The sequence below is a fragment of the Podarcis pityusensis genome, assembly GCF_964106645.2.
Source record: "Podarcis pityusensis genome assembly, chromosome: 11".
Classification (NCBI taxonomy): domain Eukaryota; kingdom Metazoa; phylum Chordata; class Lepidosauria; order Squamata; family Lacertidae; genus Podarcis; species Podarcis pityusensis.
In genome coordinates this window covers 44032350-44059839 of record NC_138036.1, presented here as the reverse complement: position 1 = coordinate 44059839, position 27490 = coordinate 44032350, and the positions used below count along the sequence as shown (strand labels likewise).

General features: G+C 45.3%; 1 protein-coding gene and 1 long non-coding RNA gene across 2 annotated transcripts in view; both read right to left on the bottom strand.

The window, feature by feature from the left end:
* LVRN (laeverin) overlaps positions 1 to 27456 on the bottom strand; it is a 36052-nt gene extending 8596 nt beyond the window's left edge. The window contains exons 1-14 of the mRNA XM_080972424.1: positions 26351 to 27456; positions 21385 to 21527; positions 20865 to 21040; positions 18852 to 18978; positions 17491 to 17645; positions 14528 to 14641; positions 12209 to 12349; positions 11070 to 11135; positions 10905 to 10970; positions 8657 to 8817; positions 6628 to 6704; positions 5541 to 5680; positions 4661 to 4716; positions 175 to 328 (exon numbers count right to left, since the gene is read on the bottom strand). Of these exons, the coding sequence (XP_080828550.1) occupies positions 175 to 328; positions 4661 to 4716; positions 5541 to 5680; positions 6628 to 6704; positions 8657 to 8817; positions 10905 to 10970; positions 11070 to 11135; positions 12209 to 12349; positions 14528 to 14641; positions 17491 to 17645; positions 18852 to 18978; positions 20865 to 21040; positions 21385 to 21527; positions 26351 to 26997 (2223 nt within the window). The 5' untranslated portion in view covers positions 26998 to 27456. The remainder of the gene's footprint in view (positions 1 to 174; positions 329 to 4660; positions 4717 to 5540; positions 5681 to 6627; positions 6705 to 8656; positions 8818 to 10904; positions 10971 to 11069; positions 11136 to 12208; positions 12350 to 14527; positions 14642 to 17490; positions 17646 to 18851; positions 18979 to 20864; positions 21041 to 21384; positions 21528 to 26350) is intronic.
* On the bottom strand, positions 2393 to 4265 carry LOC308458575. Its single transcript, XR_013977572.1, has 2 exons — positions 3266 to 4265; positions 2393 to 2472 (listed from the first exon to the last, which is right to left on the bottom strand). It is a non-coding gene; the product is annotated as an uncharacterized lncRNA (long non-coding RNA).
* Positions 27457 to 27490: the final 34 nt, after the last annotated feature.

Below are 27490 nucleotides of genomic sequence, written 5' to 3'. Positions count from 1 at the left end.
AATGAGGATGGAAATAACACATAATTCCTAAGTGGACAGCAAGACATATAGCTAACTCTTTGGACGTTACATTAACGGCCACTTTTCTGCATGCATTCAAATGGGGAAATGTCACACCAGCAAGTATCTGTACTCATTGTAAAATAAGCACCCTAAATTTCAGAATTTAGATACCTTTAAAACTGGGTATAATTCATAATCCCTCTGAATGAGCCCCCAACTCTCAACTTCTAGATGATGCAGTACCGATTCCCACACTAAGGAATCATCTTCCTTTTCAAGGTACTTAGTTAAATATAGTGGAGTATCATACTCAGTATAACCAGACCTATATTAAAAGAAATCATATTTAAGCAATGCATACAAGCAGCTATGTACATATGTGTATGCGTGTTTTCATTATTAGACAATGATTACAAGCAAATAAATGGTCTGCTCTTGAAATACTTTAAAGAGAACTCACAAAAGAATATTCTGCTAGGGAAGGGGTCAGCAACCTTTTTCAGCCGTGGGCCGGTCCAACGTCCCTCAGACCATGTGGTGGGCCGGACTATATGGGGGGGGGTGAACGAATTCCTATGCCCCATCAATAACCCAGAGATGCATTTTAAATAAAAGCACACATTCTACTCATGTAAAAATACCAGGCAGGCCCCACAAATAACCCAGAGATGCATTTTAAATAAAAGGACACATTCTACTCATGTAAAAACACGCTGATTCCTGGACCGTCTGTGGGCTGGATTGAGAAGGCGATTGGGCCACATCCAGCCCGCGGGCCTTAGGTTGCCTACCCCTGTGCTAGGGGAATGCTGGGTTGTTTACAAGCTGAAGTGTCTCCATTCAGAAATGATATGCAAAGAGTCCTTTACATGAAAGCAGATTCTACTGAAATCCACGGAACTTGCTTCCATGCAAAGGCCATGATCTGGCGAATGTGAAGCCGTGATTCAAAGTGGGGCCATTTGCACATATGTAGCTTCACAGTTGTCAGTTATAGGAAGTGAAAGTTTAAAAAGCTTCAATGGGCAACCAGAGCTGAGAAAATCCCCAGGCCCCGAGGTCTATGGGTGGTTTCCAGGGAATGAGTGCTCACACCTCCCTTTGTGGGCGCCCTTTGCGGGACCGCACACAGCACCCCTGGGGCCACGTGGGACTCACCAGCTGGGGGTTCCCGCCAAACCCCACTTAACCTATCAGCATCGTGCGGAGGCGGGGCCAGTTGCATAAATAGGAGGCGGAGCCAGCAGCAACCATGCAGTTGGCTCCAGAGCTTCACCCACCCACCCCTCCCTTTGTTTAATGCTTGTTTGCTGGTTAACCATTTTCCTTCCTGTTCAGCGGGCGCTGCTATGGTCTTTTGATGGTTGCTGTTGAAGATCTGGGAAGGAATTTCCCTGCATTGGCAGGTTTTGCCTTCCCCATAGCAATTGTCACAACTTTGGCGGTTTGAGGCCTTGGGAGGAATCCTTTGATCTATCTTCCCTAAATGGGGGGGGGGAGTGGTGACTCACACACACACACACACACACCCGCGATGAAGATTCCAGGGTCCCCTCTTAAAGGGGTTTATGAAAAGGGAGTCACTGGCCACACATTGAAAGATTGTCAATGAACTCCCCTGCGTTGAGCGGATATGGGGTGGGCTGCCTGCGTACACAAGCGTCTTGCAGTGCACCTTCCTATATTCCATTCACCTTGAGGAGCCCCAGTTCCACCGGCTGTGGGGCTGGGAGGGATACACACCCAATGCCTAAGCCGAGGTCTTCCTGCATCTGAAAGGTTTAATAAAGTTGTGGCCAATTTTTAATTCCCTAACACGTTGTCACAAGTCATTATTCCTTCTGGTGGTCTCTTGGAGTTAGGGGGTCTCCGCCTGGGCACGCAATGTTATTTTAGCTTGAATCCAAGTGAAATCAATCAGATTCAAGCACAATCTTAAATTGCTAAGCAACTTAAGTGACAGCAATGCAATGGGAGAAACTTCGTGGGGAAGCAGCTTCCCACATGAAGGGTCTACACTGACATATCTGAAATCACACAACAGCAAGGGAAGCTTCATAACCCAAATCACTTCCTATACAGTGCTGCACCCCACACAGTATAACTAATGTGGTAATCGTGTCGCTGGCATTATGACCCCAACTTTAATGGTTTGCGTGTCAGGACTCAAATGGAGGGAAGTCCCAGCAGAATTGGGTGCAGCAGACAGCAGTGTATATATACTCACAGTTCAAATATTATTGAATGGTGATATTCCAGGCAGGCAATTTATAGGAGGAGGAAGCGGAGCTGGAAGCAGAGTCAGGAAGCAGGTTGAGGCTGGAGAAGGGAGGCCAGGTGGGCTGGACTCAGAACTGGAGCAAAGAGAGGGCAGGAGCAAGACACAGGCTAGAGGCAGACCAGGAAGCACATGTTTGGAGTGCAGGATCAAAGTTGTCTATGAGAACTCGCTATGTGATCGGCTGCTGGCTGCACAGGCAAAAGCCTCTATGAGTAAGGTTCTACCGTATTTTTCGCTCTATAACACGCACCCGACCATAACACACATGTAGCTTTTAGAGGAGGAAAATCCGTAGGCATGCCACCTGTAGGCATTCCCTCCATAACACGCACAGACATTTCCCCTTACTTTTTAGGAGGAAAAAAGTGAGTGTTATGGTGCAAAAAATACGGTAATTCTAAGCACACCACAGAGTCTGCTGTGTCGAACTTGCTTCTGAGTAAGCAGCTTAAAAGTGTGCTGCAAATTATATATTTGGGAGACAAATAGGGCAGGCCTTCATTATGTTCAGTGTACACCTTAGTGAAGGGGAAACCGTAACAGGCTAAGGAAGCCAAGCTGTTAGCCTGAGTCCTAGCAAGCCCAGATTTCAGATTTATGGACAAAGATCCTGAGTTATAAATAAACCCCAAACATTTCTTTTATTTTCAAGTCAAAGCTCTGCTTCTAGAAGAAATATTTTTCAGTCAAAAATTTGAACTAATTATTCCTCTACTCTACTGTAACGCTGCATCAATATTGCCAGAATCCATAGGCATGTGTACTGTAGCACAGGGGTAGGGAAGCTCAGTCGGTAGAGCATGAGACTCAGGGTCGCAGATTTGAGCCCCGCGTTGGGCGGAAGATTCCTGCATTTGCAGGGAGTTGAACTAGATGAGCCTCATGGTTCCTTCCAACTCTACTAGTCTGTGATTCTAAATCTGTGGGAACCTCTGGCCCATGGGACAAACTTGGTCTGCAAGGTCATTGCTCCCTAACCACCTGACATCAGGTGTGGGGCAGGCAGATACACAGCTGATCCCTGCAGAAAGCTGATACACAGAGGGTTCAATCCGGCTTGGTTCTCACACACCAAAACCCTGCAGAAAGCAGGACTGACACCCACCGGCTGCCGTCAGCGAATGCGCAGAGAACTCTATCCTGTTTTGTCACTATCTCCCCCCAGCCCTATAGGCCAACTTTGAGAGAGAGGTGGGACCACCGCTTGTCAATCGCCAGGCATCATTATGACCTCAGATGATTGGCAGTTGGGTGATCCCACTCACCAGTCAGAATTGGCCCACAGAATGGTGGTGGGGCAAGAGAAATATCTGGCCCACCAGGTCAAAATGTGTCATGCCTCATGCCCAATACATGCAGACAACAGTTGCTGCATATAGGTAAAGAAAGAGATCTTTATTCCAGCACATAATGGTACAGGCTTGGCAGTGGACACAAGATGCTCAGGACTGCACAGAAGCAACCAAGATGTACCAACAGTCTCCATGCACTGCCTGTCAAGTTTTTAAAGACAAGGCATAGCATGCTCAGTTGCAAAATTTGGCTTTGTGACAATGATGGGATTTCAAACAAGCACTCCTCTGGAATGGGCGGGTCCGCCTAGCTTCAGGCTACAATACTGCACTGGTCCACCCCAGGTGCCGGCGGGGGGTTGCTACGCTGCTGTTCCCCCTTGGCGATCCATAGCCCTCCCCAGTCTCCACTGAAACTCTGTTCCGCTGTGAGGTTAGGGTGGGGAGAAGCCAGCATCCCTGCTCCCCTTTCCCAAGTGGCTGAAGTCAAGGCACACCAGAAAGAGACCCTGCTCCTGTATCAGGGCCTGTCGACCGAATCCCAGGACTCATGGAACCAAAAGGTTTCCCACTCCTTTTCCAGCAGCTAATCTGTTTGTGCATTTACACTGGTTGAGGGAGTAAGCCAGTGATGGCCAAACTTGGCCCTCCAGCTTTTTTGGGACTACAACTCCCATCATCCCTAGCAAACAGGACCTTTGGTCAGGGATGGTGGGAATTGTAGTCCCAAAACAGCTGGAGGGACAAGTTTAGCCATCACTGGAGTAAGCCAAGGGGAAAGGAAGGTGCGGAGCTCTTTCGCTGAATTTGCAGCTGTGATCATCATAGCTGGTGAGGCTATTCTAAGGAACTGGGGAAACTGCAGCAGCCTAACGTAGGACTACATTATCCATGTCCACGTTCCCCTTAACTCTTTTGTGGTAAGCACCCTGCACTCTCAAAGCAAAAGGTGGTGCAGAAGAAGGGGTGTGTGTGTGTGTGTGTGTGTGTGTGTGTGTGTGTGTAAAGAAGCAGGCAGAAGTGGGAAAAGTATGGAGCTCATTTACAAATATAGCAAAAACCTGTCTTTGGGAGGTATGCTTACCATCGCAGCTCAAAGGCATCTCCGAACAGTTGGAATCTGCTTACAGAAGGAATGGCCTGCAAAAGAGCATCTACGTGTTCAAAAGATCCAAACAGTTCATTAAATACGTCTACTGCATTTCAAGATATTCACAAGAATCTGCAGCACCCGAAGTCAAGCTCATGCATACTTTTAATTGAAATGGTTCTCAATTATTCCAAGATGAATGTAATGTGAGATATTGCACATTTGGAACTGGGACATTGATTTCATTTACTTAACAAAGTTTACATAGCACTCAAGCAAAGGAATTACATTTAAAAAATGTAAAATTTTCATAACAAAATACGATTAAAATAAAATCTTAAAGTAGGCATAAAATATATCAAAATATTTTTAAAAATCTGAAGTTTTATAACAGATATACTAAATAAAATTAAGAGTTTGGGTAGATTTGACTAAACAAAAAAAAATTGGGGGTAGCAAAAACAGTACAGCAAAGGTGTCTGCCTAATATTAACAGGCAGGACAATCAGCCAATCCCTAGCTGGATAAGCAAACTTCAGTTAGCATACATACACAAATAATGTAGGGAAGTTACATCATATATGTATAGTTGATATTAAATAAAGAATATATTGTTACTTTTATTTAATTACAAAACCAGCCAGACATATTTTTATATCATGTCTAAATTAACACAGCTACTGGAATATAATTAAAGGCATTGGTAATATATATATAGTACAAATATTTGGTGGCAGCATTTAGAAGGTGAATCACCAGTGGTAAAAGAAAAAGGTGATTCTCCGCATATAAAAAGAAGCTGAACGCCCCACACAAAAAAGGAGGTTGTCTTGACATAAAAGCTCACATGACTATATAATAATCATTACCTTACCTTTGGGTTTCTTTCAAGCACTTTGGCCAGTCTTCTCCAAGACTTCTGGTCATAATTAACTCTATAGTAGCCAGTCCAGTTCACATTTAAAATAATCCAATCATGTTCTGAATCTGATATCTTCATTTCTGGAAATATTTCTGCAGGTGGCATGAAGGAAACAAAGTTAGCATCAATTTAATGGTCTTTGTAGGCATGTGAAGACTGTGGGCTCATTTCTAAGGTAAGATAAAACATATGAAAATACACAAATGTGCTTCCTACAATGCACAAAAAAAGCAAAACAAAAAACAAAAAAATCCCTGGGAACCAGGCAAAGGACCTTCTCGGTAGTGGCTCCCACCCTGTGGAACATCCTCCCACCAGATGTCAATGAAATAAACAACTATTGGACTTTTAGAAGACATCTGAAGGCTGCCCTGTATAGGGAAGTTTTTAATGCTTGATGCCTTACTGTGTTTTAATTTGTTGGAAGCCGGCCAGAATGGCTGGGGCAACCGAGTCAGCTGGGCGGCATATAAATAATGTGTTGTTGTTGTTGTTAACGATCCCCACCAAACATCAATACAAGATGAAGTACAGTACACTGCAGGACTATGACTGCATCTTAAACTGATGCACCAGACAGCAAGTTCCTGAAATATAGCTAGTATATCCCAAAAGAGATGGGAGTATGATTATTAAAACCAGTGCTTCCTCACTGCATCACAAAGCCCCCCCCCCCAGCTGCTGCAGAAACTTGTGTCTCTTTTCCTAACCATGTTGAGGCTCCAATGTCAGCAGAAGCAAAATGGGAATGTGCTGGGGAGTGCTTGAATGTGATGGATCTAAAGTGTTCCTATTCCACCAGCATTAGTGGTGAGAAAATATGCCAGCCCCTGAACCAGACTGGCAAGGGAGGGGAGGGGAAAACATTCTCCTCTTTTCCTACTGCCACAAACCCAGCAGAGCTCTAGATTTGGCATTTTGTTCCCCTTCTCCCTGCTATTTGAATTGCTCTTAATATGCTTTTAGCCTGTTTTCAAGATTGTGTTTTGCAAATACTGTAGAGGCTTTCTTAAATTCAGAGAGAGAGAAAATTACTTACTGCTGCTCTTATCAAGCCATGCCAAAGGTTGTACAGTTCCGTTTCTTAACCAAGAAATGGGAATCGTCCACATGTTGCTTCATTAAGGACAAAAACACATGATTATTTATTGAACCTAAGTAAATAAATGGTTCAAATGCAATCAAATAACTTACATTTAGGAAATGTTTTCTGGAAAAAAATCTAGTTCTCTCAGCCTTTCCTTTTAACTTCTTTATCGTTTTAAATGTGCATTTCAAATTGCATCAGCACCTAAAGAATACTCACTTTAATCATATTGGGCATGAGCAAGAGGAGCTTACTCTGGAACTTGAGTTTTGGTGTGAGTTTTGATTCAAGCTACACTAACTTTCTCAGACCCCAATTCCAACTTCCATGAGTGTGATGGCCTGGGATTCAGACTCAGAGGCTGAACCTGAGGAATCCCAGCCTGCACAGGAGTCCCCGCCTCCAGAACCAGCTGAGCCGGGGCTGGGGCCTGAGCCTGAAGGGTCCTCACCTGTGCTGGATCCTCAGGTGCAGGCACCAGCTGAGTCTGCTCTGGCCCCTGAGGTGATAGAGGACCCATTGCCTGCAGGTGCTCCACTCTCAGCCCCGTCAGGGAAAGAGGAGGTTGCCTCTGGGTCCAGTAACCCTCCAGCCTCTCCTGAGCTGCAGAGGCTCAGGGAAGAGGCGGAGGGAACTAAGTTCCTGCAGGAGGAGTGCTCGCCTCCAGGCCAGGAGAGGCGAGTCACTTGTGGACCGGGGCTGCCCTATGCCTCAGGGCAGATAAAAGCCAGTCAGCCCCAGTCCCAGGTTGCGGGAGCAACATTGTTGCTAGCCTGATCCTGCCTGCACCCTGTCCTGCTCTTCTGCCAGAGTTCCTGACCCCATCCGACTCCCCGCCTTGGACCCAGCGACAGCTCTGACGGACTGCCTCCATACCGCACCATTGACCTCGGACTGGACTCGGACCTTGCCTCTCGGTTAGCCCCCAGCACCAGCACAATGAGATTTGGAAAGTCAAGCTTTGTATATGCATGAGAAACCTTCACTTTCCATAACTAATAACTGGGAAGCCACAGTTGTGCACACGGGTCCACTCCGAACCGGGACTTGCCCTTGGATTTACTTGCAAGCAAGTCTCATGGATTTCTGTGCCATGTGCTTTCATGTAGTGGGAACAATCCATATAGAAGCAAGCACTGTTAAGCACATCTGACTTTCATCATCATAATTTTCATCAAATTTATTATTCACCCTCCACCAGCAGATCCCTGGACAGGTTACAATTTAAAATTTGGTATAAAAACAGTTAAAATAAATTGCCTTCACATGAATACGGTTGGTCCTGGAAGCCCAGAAAACTGAACCCAGAAATTACAGTCCCAAGGTTCCAGGTGTGCCGCATTTATGCACACCATTTTTCCCACATCAGCCAAAAGATGCATCTTGCATTAAATGCCAGGTGATCCTGACACAAAATCTGAGATCATAGGAGTTATGGAAACCTTGTGTGTGCACGACACTTGGGGCAGCACACATATCATATATTTGACACCAGTAAAAGCCTTTCAGTTTAAAGTGAAGAGAATCAACAGTGCTTTGACAAAATGCAACTATTTATTTAGTTTCTATACCGCTTTATATTTTTAAGAAAAACCTCAAAGCTGTTTACAGCATACTACTGAGAGCTCTTAATAGAGAACAAAAACAATACAACGGCCCATTTCAGATGATCATTCAAACCACAGTGTGGAGGATCAGAAATTAGCTCTAGGGTTGCATTTCCCTCCCCCCCCCCCACGTGCATGTTTCACATCTCCTTTTTGGCACAACCCCATAATTCATGTTGACATCCAAGGTGGATTTCAATGTCTACTTTGGAAGGAAAGTGCAAAACATAATTTGCAGAGTCAGAAGATGTGGCTAATTATAGTTCAGGCAAAAATAGAAGATTATCAGAAGAAAAGAGTTACCTACTATTCAAATATATACCAAAGTACTTTATGAAATCAAAATTAAAACAATTGTCCTAAATTAGGCATACTTGGTCTTGTTTGTTCCTTTTTTAGAATAAAACTGTTCCTGACTGATGTTCCCAGTGGTCAGATTTACTGTTAGGAGTGGCAAGCCATGTTGGCAGGTCCATGAGTCCATTATAACTTTTATTGGCGCCGGCAACTGGAGGTCATTCTGTTCATCTACTACCTTCAAGAAAAGTCTGGATTAGAAAACAGTTTGGTTTATTTAATTTCACATAAATGTTTCTACTTGTACTAACAGCAGGTTTTCCAGGTACTATTTGCTAGTTCATACACAAGTAAAATCCAGCATTCTTAAACATTTAATAGCTCATATGGAGCGGGGGGCGAACTTTACAGATCAGTTTTCATAAGTAAGGTTGCCATTACCCAACTCAAGCAGCAACGAGTTGTCCAACTCGGAGAAGAAGATCCCGTTGGATCAGGGGGCTGAGCAGTGCAAGATGTGGGATTGCTGATCCCTGACCCAGTCCCTGACTCTGGAGTGGAGCTGAACCCTTTCAGCCAGGAGCCTCAAGAAACAGAATCCCTCAAACAGACGTCCAGAGACAGTACCACCCAAGCAAGACTGAGTGACTGGTCTCTTCACATCATAGGCTATTAGGTCACTGGTATCTCCTTGCAAATACAGGTAACACACAAAGCCCTCAGAGTATTAGACTTCAGGCCAAAGGACTACCACTTTAAGGCTCTCTACTCTTCAGGAAGGGACGGGAGCCTGGGAGGTAAAGCCTGGTCCAAGAGGGATGAAAGGCTCCTGTTGAGCTCCAAATTTGCCAGAGCAACTTGTCCTAGTGAAGCCAATTACCATACTAATTTGTGATTGGGCCTGGGTGATGAAACTGTCAATTATGTATAGGATGCCTGATCTAAGCAGTTCTTGAAGTGGGGTGGGGGCTTTTTCTCCACCTACTTTATTTCCCAAGTCTTTATTACCGTATTTTTCACTCCATAAAACGTACTTTTTTCCTCCTAAAAAGTAAAGGGAAATGTCTGTGCATCTTATGGAGTGAATGTGTGGGTGATCGCTGGCTCCCTTTCTGGCCCTGCCCCCTTGCCCAGGCCTCCATTGTTGAATGTTCTGCAGATGAAGGCTGTTTGTTTCCCCAGTGACATGTGACTGGCTGATTAGATTATCTGTCTGGAAACTGTAGAAACGGCTCCCTTTCCTTTCTTAAAGAAGCTGCAGAACTGTGAGTTGAACCCCATAAAAACAGGATTTTTCCCCTTTGCAAAAGAAGCTGCACAACTTTGAGCTGATCCTCAAAAAAGGGGGCTTTTCCCCTTTGCAAATGAAGCTGCACAACTGTGAGCTGATCCCCCCAAAAAACGGGGCTTTCCCCCTTTCCTCCTCTAAAAACTAGGTGCGTCTTATGGTCGGGTGCGTCTTATGGAGCAAAAAATACAGTAAGTAGAAACTTTTCATGTGGGATTAGTTTGCACTTCACACACTGCTTTCTGACACATCCATGCTTTGCTGACTGAGGGCACATGACTGCCCACAGATGGTGGCGGAAAGGACTATAGACAACTACAGATATATAAATGTACTGAGATTCATATAGACTTTTGTGTGTGTTAAATGGGCTATTAACCACTGCCTGCAAGGTAATATCACGTACCAGACATAAGCTATCATAGATGTGGGTACGTTTGGCCTTCCAGATGTTGCTGAACTGCAGCATCCCTGACGTGCCTACTGGGGCTGATGAAAGTTGTAGTTCCAACATCTGGAGAGCCAAAGGTTCCCCACACCTGAACTATCAGATCAAAAAAATGAGCTGCTGCTCAGGGAAAGACCTGACTTGGAAACACGTCAAAGAGGCTTAACGCAGAACGTATTGCTGTTTTGGTGCTGCTGAGCCCAAACTAGCAGAGCATCTGAACACTAAGTTCAGCACCGTTGGTTCAAACTAGTGTTGTGCACTGGTTTTAGCTGAATCCTGAACACCACATCAGGCAGAGTCAAACAGGTCATTCATCTCCCAGCCCTCTCCTGACCACATGTTTAAACTAGGATGAAAAACCCTAATTAAGCATTAGAGCTAGCCCCTAAATTGATTTGGCATCTGGATAAGGATCAGTTAGGCCCCACATTGACCTGGGGCCAACACAAAGTGCCAGATTGGGTCTCAGTTCTTATTGAGAGGCCATGCACAGCCCTGCTTCGAAGGCCTTTCAGGACAGGACCAAGAATGCCCCCACACTGGATATTCCAAGAGCAGCAGCGAAAACACTAATGGTTTTAATCACCTTTTGAATGTGATTCCACAGATCATCCTGGTTGGCATTTGAAAATGAAAATGCATTCAGGTACGACTGTAATTAAACAAGTATAATTAGTCAATTCACAGTGACAACACATTTTGAATAGTCGTCGAGAATCCAACTGTTGGTAAAGTTGTTTTTGAAACTCACATTAAGTGCTTTCATTAAAAGCCTTTCAGTCACAAAGTTGGACAGCATCCGGATGATGGCAGCCCCCTAAGAGAGAGAAAGATAGATATAGATATAGATGATTTATCTTTATGTATTTAGAATGATGAGACTTTGCAAGTCATGAAACTCAAGACATTAATCTACCAACATTACATTCAAATCAGTAGTTTTATTAAATATATTGATTGTTGTGGGGGCGTTTTCAGATGGGTAGCTGTGTGAATGTTGCAGCAAAACCATATAGAGTCTTTTTATATTACACAGTTTCTTCAAAATGATTCCCTGCATCTCCAAGTGATGAGATTTTGTATATCTCACACTGTTATATGGCTTTATATGGAATCTTGTGAGTGGCTATTTTGCCACAGAATGCTTTATTTAGGATGGGCATATATAATTACTAAGGTAATTTTCACAAATGATACAAAGAAGAGTAAAAATATCTCACACAGCCTAACAGCCACATTGATCCGAATTCACAAATCAGAAGTAACAGACTGGAGAATAAAAAGGCACTTGTGGCATTCAATGATGAAGTTTGCTGACCACATCAAACCTGTCGGGCAGTCATTCTCTTCCTTAAAAACCCTCTCCAGTTCTAGATATGTGGGCACATATTGTGTCTCCTCACAGGTGAAGGGAACATGGGGTGGTATTCAACAAAGCCTTATTCAGAACAGACCGATTGAAAGGAATGGACCTAACTTACAGTGTGATCCTATACATGCTTCCTTTGAAGTAAATGCCATTGTTCTCAGTGGGGCTTGCCCCAACATAACTGTGCATAGGAGCCACTCGTCTGCCCCCCCCCCCACTGTACACTGCTATTTGATATACAGACTCCACTTCAAATGCAGCAGGAAGCCTTCTCAAACCTGGTACCCTCCTATCATTCCAGATCATTGGCTAAACAGTTTGGGGGCAACAGGAGTGTTGGTTCAAAACACATAGAAGGTACCAGCTTGGGGAAAACTGTCATAAAGGCTTTACCATTCAATTCAATGGAGGCAGAGAATTCCCTTTCTCATGTTATGAAAAAGTGACAATTTCATATTAACTTTTCAAATCATGTGACCGATAAAATCCTTTAATATACTGCTTACAAATTTTGTTTTTACCTTCTTGTATGTTATTAAACCAAACAGTTTAAGTAATGCACCCGATTCTTGTCTTTCACCTGTGTCTGATAAAGACTGATTTTGTAGTTCATTATCCATGTGCAAGACAGGTTGAACCACTTCGTAACTAAAGATGTTGTCCTGAAAATAACCATAAAATAGCAATGTTTACCTAAAAATAAAAGACCACATTTTAAGTTATTTTGAGAATTATACTTAATTCCTAAAACATTTAATAGGCTTCCTATTTAAAAACCTTCGTTCAAGTCATTGCATTCATAACCCCTTTCAAGAAAATCTGTATTTGGCTGAAATTCTTATCGCAGAAAGTCAATTTGTGGAATGCCAGCATGTGAAAGTATCATGTCCTAATTTTAATTACCATCCGCTACAGATAATGTAGCATTGCATTACAGAGTCTGGCGTGCTCTGGTCCATGGGGTCACAAAGAGTCGGACACAACTAAACGACTAAACAACAACAGATAATTAGTGCGAATCAGTTCAGTAATACATAGCACAAAATTTCAACAAAAAGAATACCTATGGTTTATAGTATTACCATAGCGCAAAAGAGCAGTAGAAGACAGCTTTGACCTAGTATACAAGGCATGATTATTAGCTAGGGCAGCTGTTTTTCAACCAGTGTGCCGTGGCACCCTAGGATGCCTTGAATGATGATCAGTGGTGCCACAGGCAACACTGACCTCTGTCCCTCTTTCCTTCCCTCCCTCCTCTAATGCCTTCTCGCATCTCTGCCTACCAGAGGCTTGCACAGCTGTTTGTTGCAGCAGCCCTGGCTACAATGTGCTTCCCAAGTGAATGGTGCCTCTGGCCAGGGGGTGCTAGTTGCCAGGAGCTGAGGTGGCCTTGGAGTAAGCAAGCAAGCAGGCAAGGGAGCCCAGCCAGCCAGTCCGTCAGCCCTTACTGTTGCGAATGGATAGACAAGTGGGAAGCTGGGCAGGCAGGCAGGCACTGCGCTGGCCTTTCTTGTGCTTGTTGTGGGCAAAGCCTGCCTGGGAGCTGAGTGCCTGGCAGGACTGGCCACACCTGCCGCTGCCTCTCAAGGTAAGAAGAAGAAGAGTTTGGATTTGATATCCCGCCTTTCACTCCCCTTCAGGAGTCTCAAAGCGGCTAACATTCTCCTTTCCCTTCCTCCCCCACAACAAACACTCTGTGAGGTGAGTGGGGCTGAGAGACTTCAAAGAAGTGTGACTGGCCCAAGGTCACCCAGCAGCTGCATGTGGAGGAGCGGAGACGCGAACCTGGTTCCCCAGATTACGAGACTACCGCTCTTAACCACTACACCACACTGCTGACCTCACATTCACCTTCAGCCAGTCTCTGTTGGGCCGCTAAGGCTGGGGGCATCCTCTTTCCAGGCCCCTGTGGAGCAGTGTGAGGAGGCACTTCTCTTTGGGGCAGGGGGGGCAGCTCAGAGACCAGGAGCGGCAACAGTGGCTGCCCAGAGGACTTCCAAGGAGAGGGGAGGAAGATGAGGGGACGCTCCACAAGGGAGGGTGTTTGAAAAAGGGTGAAAGGCTGCCAGCTCTGCAGACAAGGGGTGACATAACCACAGGGGTGCTGCAATTGGTCAAGGGAGCCGTGGACTCAAAAAGTGGATTCTGCTAAGGGATTTGGAGCCACCTACTGACCTTGATTGGGACGCGGGTGTCCATGTGGTGTAAACCACAGAGCCTAGGGCTTGCTGATCAGAAGGTCAGTGGTTCGAATCCCCGCAATGGGGTGAGCTCCCATTGTTCAGTCCCTGCTCCTGCCAACCTAGCAGTTTGAAACCACCTCAAAGTGCAAGTAAATAGGTACCGCTACAGCGGGAAGGCAAATGGTGTTTCCATGCGCTGCTCTGGTTCGCCAGAAGCGGCTTAGTCATGTTGGCCACATGACCCGGAAGCTGTCTGTGGACAAATGCCGGCTCCCTCGGCCAGTAAAGCGAGATGAACGCTGCAACCCCAGAGTCGTCCGTGACTGGACCTAACAGTCAGGGGTCCCTTTACCTTTACTGACCTTGATGGAGAACTGTAAGGCTGCTAGGACAGCTAATGGATGAGTTCTCAAAAAGGTGAGATGAAGTGGCAAATCTGTGCGTGGACTGTACTAGTTCAGTGTGTGGATAGGGGCTCATATGTAAGCAGGAAAGTAGGTGGAGGCAGCAGAAAAGAGAATGCTGAGACTGGATCTAAACTGGGGCCCTCTAAGACCTGAAAGAACCATAGCATAGATCCCATTAATTTCAAGGGACTGAAAACAATCCCACAGTTTGGATAAACTTTATATAAACGATGATATAGTTCACACCTACCAGACGCATTGTGGGCATTATGTAATATGTACCGAGATGCTCCAAGTAAGATGCAAATCCTTCGTTAAGCCATATGTCGTTCCACCAATTCATGGTAACTAGGTTTCCAAACCACTTCAAATAGAAGGAAGAGGAGAGTCTTTCAATGCATTGTTTTCAAACTGCTCTTCTAATCATCAGGCATAAGAGTGTACAGTGGTACCTCTGGTTATGAACTTAATTCGTTCCGGAGGTCCGTTCTTAACCTGAAACTGTTCTTGACCTGAGGTACCACTTTAGCAATAGGGTCTCCGGCTGCCGCCAGGCCACCGGCGCACAATTTCTGTTCTCATCCCAAAGTAAAGTTCTTAACCCGAGGTACTACTTCCAGGTTAGCGGAGTCTGTAACCTGAGGTGTTTGTAACCCAAGGTACCATTGTAGTTAATAGTCTCACATTGGCATACGTTATCAAAAAGGAATGCTATAATGTTTACAGGTTTGTATGAATTTAGGAAGATGCAGTGCTTTTTTTCTAAAAAAAAATGTTTAGGGGTACTCTCATTTTCCTACTCATATTGAAATACTGCCCCTCAATGAGGCCAAACCTAGATTCACAAAATGTTTAGGGGTATGCGTACTCCCAGGAAAAAAAGCACTGGGAAGATGCCATTTTAGAAAAGCTACAAAGATAGAAATCAGCAGTTAAAGTACTAAAAATCCATTCTGGGATTTGATAACATAACCAAATAGAATTCTCTCTAAGTGTGATGCATTCAAGTGTGCGAATGCAATGAATTTGTATGTCTTTAAACAGCAGAACCACGTGGAATGAGGAGGGAGTCATAACGGTCTGGAAGACAAGGCTGCACTACTCACCTGCCTTCCCAGCGCTGAGTGTTATTATTGGTTCCTGAGAGGTGCAGGGGAGCTGAGTGCGGTGCAGGCACGGCAGCAGGAAGCACCAGATTGGCTCTGCTGCATCTCCAGCATCACCCTGAGCTCCCTGGAGCTCCCCTCTCAGGAAGCAGCAGTGATGCTCAGTACTGGGAAGGCAGATGAGCAATGCCACCTTGCCTGACCTGCTACTGAGAAAATTACATAACTTTCCCCCTGCCAACTGCTATATGCATTTCCAGATGAGTTCCTATAAGCACTAATGGAGGCTTCTATTGAAATGGAAATGGAGACTTCTCTTGAAATGTAAAAAAGCAGCAATTTGGGGTCTGGTCTTTTACCCTTCCCACCCACTCCCTTGATCCTTTTTCTACTTTAATTTAAAAGAGGCATGTTTATGCTTTACCATCCCGTTAATCTTGTCAGGATAAAGCGTGTAAAGCATGGCGTTCCCCCAGTTTACAAACACTTTTTTCAGACACCACTTTACATAAAACTGTTATCGCTTAACTCATAAGGAAAAGAAAAACAAGTCAATAGGAAACACAACAGGAAAAATTAGATTTGCTTAACAACATAAGCAGAAGCATATACTGGAGTGTCAAAAGGTTTGTTTGGTATTAAAGTTTATAATAATCTGATATATGTTTGCGGATTTGTAGAGCAAATGCTAATCAATCAAGTTTTGATCCAGTATCTTATTTTACATGCTTTCATTAAGTACTCCTTCTTAGGCTTTTAGCAAAAAAATAGTCTGTTGCTAAACAAATGTGACAATGTTACCTGCTGTTCCTTTCTTGCTCCCACTTCTGTGCTTCCCCTTGTTACTTCCTTCCCCCTCCCCCTTTAAACAAATGAGGTACCGGTACTCCATATCAGTGAGTACCATCACAAAAAAGCACTGCATACCCATAGCTGCATACTACATTCAGCTTTCAAGGAATGGGATCTATTACAAGCTGCCCAACTGCAAGCTCAAAGGGACAATGCACAATGAACTTATGGAAATCACTAAATGTATGAATTATTTTTTAACATGACTGGGAACTTCATGGAGACTAGCCATGACAGTTAAACCTCCATATTTGCTGGCATATTTTGCAGGCAAAAAAAATAAAATCTCTTGAGTATCAGGTAATAGGGACAAACAATATGAGGTCACCACTTTCCTGTCTTGCTTATGAGCTCCTGTATATTCCTTCCTGTCCACTATTGGAAGCAAAATGCTGGGACAAATGCACTATAAACTGAACCAGAAAGGTGGTTCTTGTGTGCTTCACTTATCCTCCTACACTTCTACTGGGACTAGATTATAGCCGTGTTGCTAATTAGAGCAGGGGCCATTAGCACTGTACCCCTTCTCTTTTGCGGCCCAAAAATGCTATTTAGTGGGGCTTACTTTTAGCTGTGGTCTCTTAAATGGCATCTTGTTAAACAGCATAGTGCCACAGGAAGCCTCTTAGGTCAAAAGGACAATTCTGGTGTGCTGGCAGAAGTGCAAGTAATTGCTTGCATTTCTGCAACATTTACCTAAGTCATACGTGGGAAGCTTTGGCCCTTCAGATGCTGCTGAACTACTGCTTGGATCAGCACCAGCAGGCATAGCCAATGGCCAGGTTACATGGGAGCCATATTTAAGCCACATCCAAAGGCCCAAAGGTCCCCCATACATGATCTAAGGGCTCTGAAAGAAAGCAAAAGTGAGTACCGGTAAATGTACTCAATATACCAGTGACCTTTTTTTCAGTGAACGGTCTGTTGAAAAAACTCTCCACATTGTTTATGTTAATCTCAACACAGACACCCAAATAGATTATGGGCTTTTTAAAGGTCATGCCAGGGTTCACTTTTATTATTTGTTAGTTCTATGGAATTATCTATAAAACTCTAAAAATGTATTCAGTCAGTGATATGCTGTTTGAGCCTTCCACTTCCCCAGGAACTGTACTCCTGACGACCGATTCCAGACACTTGGCAGTTCTCAGGATTTCTTTTCACATTAAATTGCCACTACTGCAGCTACAGCTACTTCGAAAATAACACCTTTGTTTTTAAGATAGATTAAAGTGCAGAAGATTTTACCACATGCCTGGTGTGCTATCTCATGGGAAATAATTTTGCAAATCCAATACTTCTGGCGTGAGAATTTATCTTCTGGGTGATACAACATGGATATTTCCTGGAAAGTCATTAGCCCCCAGTGTTCCATAGCACCAGCTCCCATATCAGGTAGCACAAGCAGATCTAGATTGGTTTAAATAAAGAGAAAAAGGAGAAGCTTTAACAATTTCACAATTCATACGTTTACATGAGTGCTCTTGGCTTAATCTGCCATTTCCCAAGATTTTCAGTCGCTGACAATATTGGCATGAAAAGAAACCTAGTACAGTGGACGCTCGGGTTGCGAACGTGATCCGTGCGGGATGAACATTCGCAACCCGCAGCGTTCGCAACCTGCAGCGGTGCATCTGCGCAGATGCAGGTTGCGATTCAGTGCTTCTGCGCATGCGCAAAGTGCGATTTGGCACTTCTGCGCATGCGCAACTGCCAAAACCCAGAAGTAACCCATTCCGGTACTTCTGGATTTCGATGGTCCGTAACCCAAAAAAATGCAACCTGAAGCGTCTGTAACCCAAGGTATGACTGTAAATACTATTGGGAGCTTTCCCCCCACCCCGCCCCCATGTAGGTTTTTTCCATGCTCTGTGTTTTTTAATAACAAAAAAACAAGGAAGTATTCGTACAAAAGAACATAAAAAGATACCTGCTTAATCAGGTCTCAGGTCCACCTTTGTGCAGTGTGGCCAATCAGATGCCTTCAAGCCCTGTTTGTGGGCTTCCTGAAGGCACCAGCCCTCTACTCTTGGGTTTCTCACAGGTTCCTAAAGGCAGTAGCAGAGGCAACCAGAGAGCTGGGGAGAGACATTAATATCACACCCTCACCACATCTCTCTTAGCTGCCCCACCACCAAAGCTTTCAACTGAAGATTTAGTTTTTAACGTGTGATATTTTAGTGTATTTTTGGTTTCTATGGAAGCCGCCCAGAGTGGGCGGGGTATAAATAATAAATTATAATTATGTCTAATTATTATTATTATTATTATTATTATTATTATTATTATCTGTTGATGGCCACTTCGGGGATATTTTAGATGGAACAGCAGGGTGTAAGTCTTAAAAATACAATAAAACAAATAGTGTATTCTAAGGTGTAGGCTGTCTCGGACAGCTCAGACCACAATAAACCAGTTAGTTTCAGGGTCACAGAAATGTTATGCCTTTTGTTTAGAACAGCTGTTCCTCAAACACTGTATGGATTTCTAATTCAAAGTCAGAAGAAAAAAAGCATTTCCGGGGACGTATCACATGATTCCAAGCAAAAACAATTTTGTCCGTTTTAAACATTTTAAGAGGTTGTTTCTTTTTAAAAAAGAAGCAAGCAAGAATACCTGTTTTTGAAAGAGGGTAGCTGATGTTAAGTAAGTCTTCCATAAATGAAAAGATTGGTCCAGTGATATTTAAAGCATAATCAGCAGATCCATTTTTAATTGCATCCTTCCGAGCCCAAATGCGTATCTATGAATATGCACAGAAATGGTTATTTTGGACAAGTGATGAAAATCTGTTTCATATCATTAAGCCTTCTTCAGTGGCCATGAATTTGCACAGTGACTTTCAGAAAAAAGAAAACAGATATTTAGCAGAATTCCTTAAAACTACATTGCATTTTAGACCTCTGTTCAGGTTGCCTTATCCTTTGCAGACCACCACATTTTCTTCCATGACATCATGCACCCTGAAAGTCTTGTTCTTTAAAAGCTTAATTGCTCCCACATCCGCATGCAGTTGTGCCATGTATTCTTCCAAACAAAAGGATGAGTTTGCAGGATGAAAGGAAAAGGGAAACGGTTGCTAGGTTTGTGCATGCTCCATGTCAGTTAAACATTTGACAATCGACACACCAATGAATTCATTTCTGTGTTATCCAGGACTACATAAGCAGTCACTTGAAAAGCATTGTGTGTCTGCTCCACACAATGTTTGTCGTGACTACAATTTGCAAGAACCATTTATCACCTGGATTACATGCAGACAGTCACCAATCAACTTAAAAATCTGCACTGAGTTAAATAAGTGAGAAGGTACGAGTGTGCTAAGCAGCCACAGAATGCTGCCTGACTCTTGATGGGCAGGTGGAAAATTCTGTAGAAGGGGTAATGGAATGCAGCCTTCTGAATTGGTGCATTCTGTTAATATTTTGGATTATCAGACATTTGGGTAAATGGGAGTACTAGCTGCTTAATGGTTAGAGATATGAGACTTCATGAGTGAAACTTTATATAATCAGTAGTCTGCTACAGACAAGGTTGTCCTCCTTAGCGACAACACAAGCACTGATAAAGACCTTGGAAAATGAAAAGCCCAGAAACACAAGCATCTTACTCTTTCCCCCATAGTGTAGATCAGTGTTTCCCAAACTTGGGTCTCCAGTGGTTTTTGGACTTACAATTCCCATCATCCCTGACTACTGGTCCTGCTAGCTAGGGATGATGGGAGTTGTAGTCCAAAAACAGCTGGAGACACGAGTTTTGGAAACACTGGTGTAGATCCTAAACTGTTCTGCCCATTTTGCAGATGACAAGACAAATCTGCATGGGCAGTTTGGGTAAAACAGACAGTGGGACAGAGTCCCACGAGAGGCTGTGGGCTGCTTTAGCTGAGATTCCTGCGTTGCAGAGGTTTGAACCAGATGACCCTCAAGATCTCTTCCAATACTATGATTCTATGATGATATAAAGGCCCAGACTGACAGCCTTTTAAATAGGATTATATCAATTTAATAAATCTTTAAAGGAGAACTCCCAGCACCAGTCAGCCGACTGGTGCTAAAAGCATATCTCTAAGGAGTTCCCTGTAATCACTGATTTAATAGTTACAGCAACCTCATTTGAACTTTGACAGCTATCAGTCACCTGCCCTCTTAATGTTAGGTGATTGACAGGTGGGTGGTCCCACTCACCTCTCAAAGATGGCCTGCACGGGATGAGGGAGAGGAGCATCCAGCACGCCAGCTAGATCTGATTCATCTGGTAAACCAAGTCTGGGACAGCAGTGCCTACACGTTGTGAACGATGTTCTAGTAAGAGAACCCTATTCCAAAGGTGGGCTGGCATGTGGAAAGCAGTCTTCTAACAAACTAATGTTTCTCCACTAAAGAATCTAGTTGTACTGTGCTTAAACAAAACCTGATCTGGAGTAACCCTGTTCTGAATAAGATTGACAAAGTGGGAGACGGGAGTAGATGTAGCATATTAGTTTTCAGGATGCAATTTATTTTTTAAAAAACCATTTAATTTTATACCATAATTTAAACATCAGTGCATATTGCGCAACACATAATTCACTCATAAATGCAAGTATATGCTGCTAAAGTCTATAATAAATTCAGCAGACTTATTCACCTCATTGCCCCTCTCCACTGTGGTGACATAATCAAAGTTACAGACCGCAAAAGCAGTGACATATGTGGACATTTTTGGTGTTGTTTCAAATGTTGTGACAGTCCAGTTCATCAGTGCAGTCCCATTACTCAAAGTACTCAATGTGCTCTCATTCACATCTTTATACTCAGATACATCTATAAAAGAACAATTATTATAGGCATTAATACTGAATATTATGGCAAATTTGCTCTGTTCAGAATGGAAGTCTAAGGGTGCCTTCTATATAGTGACCGTTAGATCTAATAGTCAAGCTGTACTCTTGTTTCCTGTGTAAAAAATGCCATGGCCAACCGGGGTTTCATCAGATTCCTAGGTTCCAGCACTAAAATTTTAGGCACCTAGATGATCAGGGCACCTGGGATTTTTCCAATCCTGGCTGCAGCAACTATAATAGCAACAATATTAATAATCCTAGTACCACTGCCATTACTATCGGGTCCCACCACACAATTAGAAAGTCCCACATTCCCTTACTTACCCTTAATCGGCATGTTGGAAAGCACTTTATAGCTTGGGTGGTGAATAATACTGATGTTAAAGGTAGCTTTCATTGCAGGTTCATCAAAGCATGGGTAAACCCTCCTGGCATCTGCCGGTTCTAGGTGTGATGCGACCAACCACCTAAATTGAGAATACGAATAAGTTTAAAGTCAATAGCTCGTAGTCTGGGGGATGCTCCTGAATCCATCTCGGTCATTAGAGGCCCACGAGACCTCGGTGGCTGGGAATCCCTTTTACCAGCTTTGTGGTTTCTGCACCAGGATGAACAGTCTTTCATGAGAGGGTAACCTGTGGGATTACTTCAATGCAATCTGCCCTTGAGGCTGGCCCAGGCTGAGGTTGGTATACAAAGCTCTGTACAGCCTGGAACACTGAGGTTCAGCACCGAGGGCCCTTTGGCAGTTCCCTCGCTGCGAGAAGCCAAGTTACAGGGAAATAGCCTTCTCGGTGGTGGCACCCGCCCTGTGGAACGCCCTCCCACCAGATGTCAAAGAGAAAAATAACCACCAAACTTTTAGAAGACATCTGAAGGCAGTCCTGTTTAGGGAAGCTTTTAATGTTTAATAGGTTATTGTATTTTAGTGTTCTGTTGGAAGCCGCCCAGAGTGGCTGGGGAAACCCAGCCAGATGGGCGGGGTATAAATAATAAATTATTACATTATTATTACTGGGACACACGCACTGGGTTCCACCCAACTTTGACATTACGTGGTGGTGGGGTGGCCTGACAGGGCCCGCTGTGGCTGCAGGTAGGCCTGACAGGGCCTGTCGCACCCACAGGAGGGCCTGATGGGGCCCGTCACACCCACAGGAAGGCCTGATGGGGCCTGCTGTGGCTGGGGGTAGGCACAGTGGGGCCTGTTGCAGGCCATTACAGCAGCAAAATATTGAGGGGGCCCAGCCCGCTGCTTCAAACTTTTTACCCCCCCCCCCATGGAGCCCCTGGCCTGGGATCTGGATGCATAAAGGATTGCCTCAGCTCATATATCCTCAATCCTCCTGTGGATACCATATTATAAGGAGGAATTGGGCCTTTAGTGTGGGCCCTTTATTTTTTCTAATCCCCCCCCACACACATTAAATACTAGACAGGCACCATCTCTGCTGTCTATCTGGCTATCTAATTTCTTATTTAAACAAGACTTTTAAAAATGGAGATTTGGTGTTTTTTTTAAATCCCAGTCTGGATTTGTATTGGTATTGTTTTTAGAAGTTTTTGTTGTTTTATCAGTTATGTATAAACTGCCCTGGGTAGTTATTTATAAATGTAATAAATAAAATAAGATAGCCCCAATCCGGTCATATGTGTGGAAACAAACTTCCACATGCAACCCCAACCTTAGTGGTATGCAAGAGCAGTTATACAACCTGATCCCTGGAGCTGTGTGCAGTTTTTAAAATACCGTATTTTTTGCACCATAACACTCACTTTTTTCCTCCTAGAAAGTGAGGGGAAATGTCTGTGCGTGTTATGGAACGAATGCCTACGGATGGCGGGGGGATCTGCTGCAGTCGTGAGCAGAGGATCCATGGTTCCCCTTCCTTCCCTCCTCCGTGGCTTGCTTTGAAACAGCAAAGCGGGAGAAGAGCCGCTGAGTGGGGAGGAGAGAGGGACAGAGAGCCTGCTTGCGAAAAACTTTGCTGCTATTTAGTGAGCTCCCCGGCTCACTGAAAAAAACAGCTCCGGACTCATGTAAGCGGCTCCTCTCCTCTCCCGCTTTACTCCTTTAAAGCAAGCAGGCTCTCTGTCCCTCTCTCCTCCCCACTCAGCTGGCTTAATAGCAGCAAAGTTTTTCAGCAAAGTTTTTCAGCAAGCCGGGGAGGAGGGAGAGAAGCAGAGCCTTTAAAGGAGCAAAGCGGGAGAGGAGAGGAGCCTTCTCCTCTTATACCCCTCTTCTGCATTATTAACAGCATCCTTCTCCACCCACCACACGCGTGTTCCTTGTCCCTTGAGTGCTTTTCCTTCCCTCCCCACTTAAAACTTGGTTACAAAGCACAGATCCACGTGGATCCTCAGGATTTTTGCACTGGGTCACCCCAAATTCACCATCAGATCACATAACATGTCCATGGCTACAGCTTGCACCAAAAAAATCACACACCCACTGTTGCCTGGGGCCGCAGTGGTGCAAAAACGTGGTTACAAAGCACGGATCCACATGGATCCTCAGGATTTTTGCATTGGGCTACCCCAAACTCACCGTCAGATCACATGTCTGTGGCCACAGCATGAACCACAAAAATCATACATCCACTGTTTCGTTTAGAATATTTTTTTTTCTTGTTTTCCTCCTCTAAAAACTATGTGCGTGTTATGGTCGGGTGCGTGTTATAGAGCGAAAAATACGGTAAGTTACAAGCACACCCAACAGCTTAAGAAGTGAAAGCTATTGGGTTAGCCATTGTCAGGGAAGGAGTATTCGGCTTCTAGTAAAGGAATATATACATTGGGACAGACTCAGAAGTCCTTTTGTTTCTCTGTTTTCCTGTGTGTTGGGAGAAATTAACCGGTTCTACTGAATGCCTCCTTCACCCCAAACTGAGAAAAATGCTCTTCTCAAGTTAAATAGCTCACGTTGACTCACAATATATATTAGTATTTCCACATAAGCACATTTATACCCACTTGGACTTTAAGAGTAAGTGACAAAGTAGAAATGATTATTTATGCTGCAGGACAATGCAGGATGCCAAGCCAAGGGGGTGGAAGATTTAGAAGATCCATAATTAAGAAGATCCATTTTGGGGCGCCCAATTTTGGCCTTGCTTATATTTCCATAGATCACGAAAGTCCACCCCTCGCTTACAAGAAGTGTGAATTAAATCTGCTTTCCTGACAAGACTAGACCATTCTTCCCAAAAATCATTGTACAGAGTTTGCTTTAAAAAGTCTAAGCCTGGGCTATGAAGGACAGAACAGCTGTGAGGAAGAGGAGAACAGGCAGCCTGTTAGAGCACCATTGCAGGAGAATCACATCCTTCAGGCAACAGCACAAAACAACACTGAAAAGGGACTCAAGTTAATTCAGGGAACTGAAGTGTCAGCATATTGCATGGCAATGCAATCAGGATTCTGAAGTTACCATATGGAAAGTTCTTTAAAGTTACGTGTTTTTTCAAGTTTCAAACTCTCATCCTAGATCACTACACTTGCTTGCACAATTGTGTCAGATATGAACATGTCCATGAAGGGTAGTACAGTGGTACCTCGGGTTACAAACACCTCGGGTTACAAACACTTCAGGTAACAGACTCTGCTAACCCAGAAATAGTACCTCGGGTTAAGAACTTTACCTCAGGATGAGAACAGAAATCAAGAGGTGGCGGCGCAGCAGGCACCATTAGCTAAAGTAGTACCTCAGGTTAAGAACGGTTTCAGGTTAAGAATGGACTCCGGAACAAATTACGTTTGTAACCAGAGGTACCACTGTATACAAATTTAATTTAATAATAATAATAATAATAATAATAATAATTCCCCCCTGTCTCCAATACTGCAGTTGTCCAGTGGGGCTGGTGGAAGGCAGGGTGGTTCAAAAGTAGGAGGAATCCAGTGATAGGCAGTTAGAGCCAATGATAGGCAGACCCAACTCATGTTGGTCCCCTCCTCTTCCCTGCAACAAGTCCAATAAGAGCAATTTGGAGACTGAGGAGAAGCAAAAGGAGGAAAGCAATAAGCAGTACAACCCCCTCACTGGCAGCAAGCAAGAAGGCAGGATGGTGGGGCCTGGGGCTGAAGCCAGACTGAGGTTGCTGGAGCAGTGCCCCATTTGCTCTAATAGAATCACAGAACTTTAGAGTTGGAAGGCACACCAAGGGTCATCTAGTCCAACCCCCTGTAATGCAGAAATCTCAGCTCAAGCATCCATGACAAGATGGCTATCCAACCTCTGCTTAAAAATATCCAGGCTCTACTGCAAAAGGTGTCGGCATGTCATGCACATTGGATCAAGAATCATCGCTGTGTCTGGATGCAAGACCACTTGGAGATCCCATCCTCCTTGGAAGACAGAAGGAATGGCATTGGGGCAAATAACCAAATATAAACAGGCACCACCATTGTTCCAAATTGAGTCGGAAGGCCTGTGCCTCAGGCTCAGGGAAAGTGTTTAACGCTTCCTCCCATGCAACTCTCCCCTTTTAGTTCCATCAGAGGGGTAAGGCATACCCTCCAACATTTCTCTGATGAAAATAAGGATGTCCTATTCAATAATAATAATAATAATAAAAATAATACGCCACCTATCTGGCTGGGTTGTTCCAGCCACTCAGGGTGGCTTCCAACATATATAAAAACTTAATAAAATGTTAAACATTTTAAAACTTTCCTATACAGGGCTGCCTTCAGGTGTCTTCCAAAGGCTGTATACTTCCCTATCTCCTTGGTTCGGGGGCCACATAATTGCATACCTTCCAATGAAAGCAAGGACATCCTACCATACCCTCCAACATTTCCCTGATGGAAATAGGGACGTCCTAAGGAAAAGCGGGGGACGCGGGTGGCGCTGTGGGTTAAACCACAGAGCTTAGGACTTGCTGATCAGAAGGTCGGCGGTTCGAATCCCCGTGACGGGGTGAGTTCCTGTTGCTCAGTCCCTGCTCCTGCTAACCTAGCAGTTCGAAAGCACATCAAAGTGCAAGTAGATAAATAGGTACCGCTCTGGCGGTAAGGTAAACGTTTCCATGTGCTGCTCTGGTTCGCCAGAAGCGGCTTAGTCCTGCTGGCCACATGACCCGGCAGCTGTACGCCGGCTCCCTCGGCCAATAAAGCGAGATGAGCGCCGCAACCCCAGAGTCGGCCACGACTCGACCTAATGGTCAGGGCTCCCTTTACCTTTTAAGGAAAAGCGGGACGTTCCGGGATCAAACCAGAAACCTGGACAGCTTCTGCAAATTCGGCACTTGGAGGGTTCTGGGAAGCAAGCCCGGAACCGCATACCTACCTGCTCTCTCCTTCGTCCTTATAGGTGCTCGCGAAGAGCCCGTGGAGCTCCGGCTCGTGCTGGATCTTGCCCCGGAAGGCGAGCTGCAGCTCGTAGAGGGCGCCCGCGCTCAGGTTCGCGCGCAACTCCAGCACCGCGTACTCGTTCCGCGGCGCTTCCCACAGCTCGGCCACGCCGACGCTGCTGCTGCTGCTGCCGTTGGCGGTGGTGGCGGGGCCCATCAGGGGCCCCCAGACGGCGGCGCGCTGGTAGACGAGCCCCACGCTGTGCAGCAGCACCGCGTCCGTGTCGCGGAGACACCGCACGGTGAGGTTCAGCTGCCCCGAGTGCGTGCGCGGCTCGGGCAGGCCGGGCGCCAGGTGCGGCCACAGCAGCAGCGAGTAGTGCACCGGCTCCAAGTCCCCCGGCAGGCGCCAGGCGTCCCAGGCGCCGGGCGGCCGCGCGGAGGGGTCGGCGCTGGCGGGAGCCTCGTCTGGGGGCGCCGCCGCCGCCGCCGCCTCGTCGCCTCTCCCTTCCAAATCCTGCGCGCAGCGCCCGTACAGGATAGCCAGCACCAGCAGCGCCAAAAGCAGCGCGGCCAAGAGCAGCGCCAGCAGCGTGGCGGACTTTTTGCCCACGTAGAAGCCCGAGCGCAACTTGACGGTCATGGTGGCCGGTTGAAAGCCAGGGGGGAGCCTGAGCGACTGAGGAAGAAATTCAGCACAGGATAAGGCCCCCTCTTCTGAGACGGGGAAGGGTCAGGGCCTCTTCTTCGGGGCCTCAGGGGGTCGTCGGTGGAGACGGGAGCGCCAGGACTGCAGGGCGGGAGCCAAGCAAGCTGCTGGCTGAGGTGGTCTGAACGCGGCACACCCCGCCGGGGCGCCAAGAATCCATCCTTCCTTCAACCCCGCCTCTTCTTCCTCCCTTCCTGGGAGCTCCTCATCTGCACATCATCTCCCAGCAGCTGACTGGAGGCAAAGGCCCTCCCTGGTTCCCTGGAAGGGCGAGGAGGACTTGGAATTGCTTTGCATCCTCCGAGACTCCTCTTGTAGCCCAGAGCCCATACTGGAAGCTCCAGCAGGAGGGGCCTTTTGCACATTCCTCCTCTGATGCAGCTTGGAAATCGGGCAGGGAAGGTTGAGGGGCGAGTAGGACACTCCC